This window comes from Crinia signifera, chromosome 7 (assembly GCF_055691185.1).
Source record: "Crinia signifera chromosome 7, ASM5569118v1, whole genome shotgun sequence".
Lineage (NCBI taxonomy): Eukaryota > Metazoa > Chordata > Amphibia > Anura > Myobatrachidae > Crinia > Crinia signifera.
In genome coordinates this window covers 166,162,618-166,168,321 of record NC_139223.1, presented here as the reverse complement: position 1 = coordinate 166,168,321, position 5,704 = coordinate 166,162,618, and the positions used below count along the sequence as shown (strand labels likewise).

At 39.7% G+C, this 5,704-nt stretch overlaps 1 protein-coding gene across 1 annotated transcript; it reads right to left on the bottom strand.

Annotated features, from left to right (window-relative positions):
- Positions 1-1,486: 1,486 nt before the first annotated feature.
- On the bottom strand, positions 1,487-2,431 carry LOC146021284 (olfactory receptor 5AR1-like). The gene has a single exon (XM_083155078.1). The coding sequence runs from the start codon at positions 2,426-2,428 to the stop codon at positions 1,487-1,489; it is 942 nt and encodes a 313-aa protein (XP_083011204.1). The 5' UTR covers positions 2,429-2,431.
- Positions 2,432-5,704: the final 3,273 nt, after the last annotated feature.

Below are 5,704 nucleotides of genomic sequence, written 5' to 3'. Positions count from 1 at the left end.
TACACAGTAGCACACTCAATCTACACAAGTCGACATGTGTCAACGTGTTCACTCTAATACAAACATAGGTTTTGTATTTATGATACAATAACATAAACCACATCTAACACCTACAAAGGATGTTTCAGCAATGTTTTAAGCCCATGGCCACTATTTTGCACATTAATTAATTCAATCAATTAATTAATTTTCATAATTATAGTTGAAAGGCAAGATTTGCAGGTCCATATATGTGAAGGGTATGCCAGCGTACACGGACGTACGCTCCCTCTCATGAGCGGTGACATAAGCTGACTTTTCTATTGAAAACAATAGGGACCCGTCCGTGCAAGCTGGCGTACGCTCAGATCTCCGCAAGAAGTCGGTGGGAAGACGGACGAAAGACGTCCGCGTACGTTGCCGTACGCTCAGTTGTACGCCAGTTGTCGGAGTGTAAGGGCTGGGCCGGCCGCGTACGTTGCCGTACGCTCATTTGTACGCCACTCCCCTTCTACGGTATTTCTGCCCGTACGTAAGCGGCTGATTTGTGGGTGGACTTAACCCTAACGGCCGCGTACGGCTAGCGTGCGGTAATGGCGAACGTACGCACGTTTGGCCGCTCCGAGCAGAATAATGCCCTAAGACTCTTCTCTAACTTTCAAGTGTTCCTTCAAAACTCACCTCTTCAGGCAGCTTATCATATGCAAGAACCCTCACATAACTTCCTGTAGCATTCATATCTAACTGCATTTTATCAGGACTGTCTTGTAATCTGGTGGGACTGCCTATCAGCCCTATAGATTGTAAAGTTGCAAGCATGGGCCTTCTACCGCTATGCTGGTTTGTTACAACCCAGTTAGAACCCAATTTGTTGTATCACTGTTTCCAATTGTAAAGGGCAATGGAATATGCTGCGCTATATAAAAAAAATAACAACTGTAAATAAATAAATAAATAAATTACAATTGTTTTTTTATTTTTAATTGCAATTTCAGATTTCTATTGTATGATAATTAAACAGTCTAAAAAGAATCCAACAAACATAATCAAAAACTGATAATCTCTTTCCATTGCTGTCATAGGACCTTTCAGTTTGGTGGTGCGCTGTGGATCTTAAAATTGTCCATCACAAACAAAAAGCCAGTTCTGCCATACTTTGTTCAGCAACATATCTGCGGATGAAAACATGATGGTCCATGTAAATATGTAGTATAAACAGATATGTCCTTTTACCTCCTTGAACGTGCTCACCTCCCGATGACGTGAATAATAGCTGGCATGCACCCATATCCCATTCACTTCGATGGGACCAGGCAGTGATGCAAACAAGTGGGGAATTGCGTGCTGTGATCACATTGCATTACAGATACAGTGTAGCAGAACACATCTGTACCATAGATTTTTTTAATGCAATAATTATTCACTGCAAATTAATCAGCAAAAAGTAACATACTATACAGTAAAATACTCATCTTCACTTAATATTGTTATTTTCTCCATCTAACCACTAATTTAAAGTAGAAAACATCATTTTTTTTAATTTAAGAAAGGCTGATTTAACATCATTGTTTCTAAGACAATAAATTAAAGGATTCAGCATTGGTGTAATAATCACATAAAATATAGCAATAAATTTGTCTGTTCCTGTTAGAGAGCTTGACCTAGGTTTCATGTAGGTTGCCATAGCTGAGCCATAAAATATTGTCACAACCGCCATGTGAGACCCACAGGTGGAGAAAGCTTTCCGCTGTCCGGCTGAAGATTTAATTTTTAAGATAGATACAATTATTTGAGAATAAGATATTACAATAAATGTGACTGGTGCCATTAGTACAATCACACCAACAATAAAAATGATCAATTCGATAAGCAAAATGTTTTCACAACCCAGTGATAATACTTCTGGAACTTCACAAAAAAAATTATTAATTTCATTTTTGTTACAAAGATTTACATTGAGTGTAAATGCAACATGGGGAATAGAAAGAAAAAAACCACATATCCATGCGCCTATGACAAGTCTCACACAAACCGTCTTACTCATGATTGTAGTATAATGTAATGGATAACATATAGCTACATAACGGTCATATGCCATAACAACAAGCAGAACACACTCTGTTGCACCTAAAGAAAGAGTAATATACATTTGTGTTGCACACTCAGCAAAAGAGATAATTTTCTTTATTGACATCAGATCTTTCAGCATCCTCGGCACAGTGGAAGACGAGTAGCAGAGATCCAGAAATGAGAGGTTGCCCAGGAAGAAATACATAGGGGTGTGAAGGCTGACATCAGACACAATTAGAATTATAATGGAGATGTTTACAATTAATGTGACCATGTACACAAGAAAGAAGACAAAGAAAAGAATAACTTGTGTCCTGGGATTACTGGAAAGTCCAAGAAGAATAAATTCCATTATATTTGTGCTATTTTTCCAAGGCATTCTTTAAATTAAAACAAATCTCATTGTTATTTTAAGTTATTGAACATTTTTCTAATTAATTAAAAAGTTTTCAATTCAACATACGTGTATTGAAAGTAAATATTCCAAGTACTTTCAGGGTTGTAGCCCTGTCCTCAGTGTACATTCCAATATGATGGCAGCAAATGTGATTCACATTTGTTTCCATTATTTTGGATTGTACCCTGAGGACAGGGCTACAACCCTGAAAGTACTTGGAGGGTATACTATCAATGCACTTATGTTGAATTGAAAATGTGTTGGAGTCCCCTATTCTTGGACTGATCTGTACTTATCTTGCAGTGTACCTAACCTGGTTGTATGATAACACATGGAGTGCCAGCATGCTGTGGGACTCTCTCTCTCTCTCTCTCTCTCTCTCTCTCTCTCTCTCTCTATATATATATATATATATATAGATAGATAGATAGATAGATAGATAGATAGATTATATATATACTTTAGATGGATAGATAGATATATTTGTACATATCTATATATCTATAATTGTATCTTGCCTGGTGACGATTAAAAATCAAACCATTGCAGTTTACTAAAGACTTCTTTGGAGTTCTTTATTCCATTACAAGAACCGAGTGCTGCTGCTGATTATTGGCAGCGTGAGTATCTATATACAGTATGTGTGTATATTAGAGAAGAGACGAGAGAAGAGACTTTTAAGTGGGGACATGTTCAACATGTACAAAAATATCTGGGACCAATATAAGGAACTGTTAGGTGACATTTTTTCTGTTAGGAATGACACTAGGACACGTGGGCATAAATAAAGATTAGGGGAAAGAAGATTTTGTTCCCTTAGAAGGAAACATTTTTTACTGTAAGGGCAGCCAAACTACGGAACTCTCTTCCTGGTGAGGTGGTGTTGGCAGACACATTAAATACATTTAAAATAAGGTTGGGAAAACATCTATTGGTTAAAAACATCCAGGGGATTGACGTGCAGAAGACTGACGTCCCTTGGTCTTTTGTGAACGTTCCCGGCTTTCTGCTGACTGCGGCGGGTGGACGAACCCCGCTTTGCTGATCACACCGCATGTTCCTGAGACCTGTTCAACTCCGCTGTGCCGGTGACAAGAGCAGTCTGTGGCGAGTTTCCATTTTTAAACCCCTATGTATGTCAGTTATAATCAGTAAAATTGTTATCTTTTACATTCTGCTGACTGTGCGCTTTATCTATTTTCTCTCCATATACATATATCTGGGATTCGTGGTTGGATCCTATTGTTGGAGCTGCACACATTGGGACTATTTTTATGGACCTGGTAATAAGGACTTTGCTGGACTGAATTGCGCTGGGTATCTTTCTCTCCATATATATATATATATATATATATATATATATACACATATATATATATAGATAGATAGATAGATATAGATATATATATATATCTATATATATATATATATATATATATATATATATATATTTATCTATATATATAGATATATATATATATATATATATATATATATGCTAGTGTGTTAAACAGTGGTCACTAGAAAGTGACTTTTTAAAAGGTTCGAACATTTTTAAAGCAAAAGAAAAAATGACCCCACTGACGAAGTCCTATGATGAAACGCGTAGGGGCGTGGCCTGTGTGACACACCTTGTACCGCTGGATATCGAGCTGTGTGGCCGCTTTTTTTGGAGACGCTGAAGCGCTGGTCCTCCGGGAAAACGAACCTGCCTTTGGAGCAGTAAGAGAGGTCCCATGAGTGATTCAATACACGTGCTTGCAGTTTGTGCCAGTGGTTTTGATACATATCTTGTGGTAGCCAGCCCACACAGAGGAACACCTCGGTATGGGTTCTACCTTCCTTTAAGGAGAATTGCTGTTAGCATTGTCCATTTGTTTTAGGTCGAAATATATATATATATATATATATATTTATATATATATATATATATATATATATATATATATAAAGTCCAGAATGTCGGCACTCTCCCCGCAATCAGCTTGATAACCAGCCCCGGGTGCCCTCTTGGGTAGACCAGTAATGTAGACAGCGCGAAGGTAGCGGCACTCGCGGGAAATAATGGACACGTACTCAGCAAATTGCTTAACGTTTCAAATCTTGTTAGGATTTTTCATCAGAAGCAACAAAGTAAGTGAAAAGACAGTGAATAAATACCTGATCCAAGGGTGTGCACAGCTGATCCATCACGGCTCCTACTTCCGGTAGCGTCTGCACGTGTATCTCGGCATCCACTGATGATGTCACTGGCTGTGCCCGGTTGCCAGGTAACGGGCTCACTGCGTCCTGTCTGACCAGCGAGTTCCGTGTTGTCTAGCTGGCGCGTCTGCGATATTTAAAATCAAGCAAGTGTTCTCATGTAACCCCACCCACGTTATATACCTGATAAAGTGCCCCTGCGGCCTCGCCTATGTGGGCAAGACCACTTGCAAGCTGAAGGAGAGGATGGCCCAACATCGAAGTGCCATCAGGCTAGCGACAGAGGGCAAGGATACAGAACAGCCAGTAGCTAGGCATTTCCGGCTACTGAGGCACAATCCAGCATCCATTCGATATAAAATCATCGATGGTGTATCACCTAACCCACGGGGTGGCGACCGGGCAAAGACCCTACTTCAAAGGGAAGCCCGATGGATATATACATTGGACACTGTCAGTCCACATGGACTGAATGAACAACTTAACTTCAGCTGTTTTTTCTAGATCTACATAGTGGCCAGTATATATGTCCTTTGATATTTATTGATAATTGAGTGGTTTTATATAATGTAACTTTAATAATTATTTAGGAATGTATTCCCCTTTTTTTGGAGGCACTGATCTTTATTGATCTCTGCATAAGTTAGCACTATACACTTCAATATGTGGAATTATTGCTCTCTAAAAAATTTTGTGTATGTCAACATACATGTCATCATAAGTCGTTTTTGATGTGAGCACGTAACTTATTTATGTATTTTTTCAGACACTGATTTCCCGGCAACTGACTGACATGGGCAGTGATCATGTCTCAGCCCACAGGATTGTCACTAGGCAACGCGGATGTCGTGGATCGGACAGTACGCAGCGTGCCTGTTCCCTAGCGACCGTGAAGTGCTAGAGACGCCAGCAGCGTGTATGGATGGATGTATAGTGTCCCGTACCGCGCAGACGCGCCAGCTAGACAACACGGAACTCGCTGGTCGGACAGGACGCAGTGAGCCCGTTACCTGGCAACCGGGCACAGCCAGTGACATCATCAGTGGATGCCGAGAT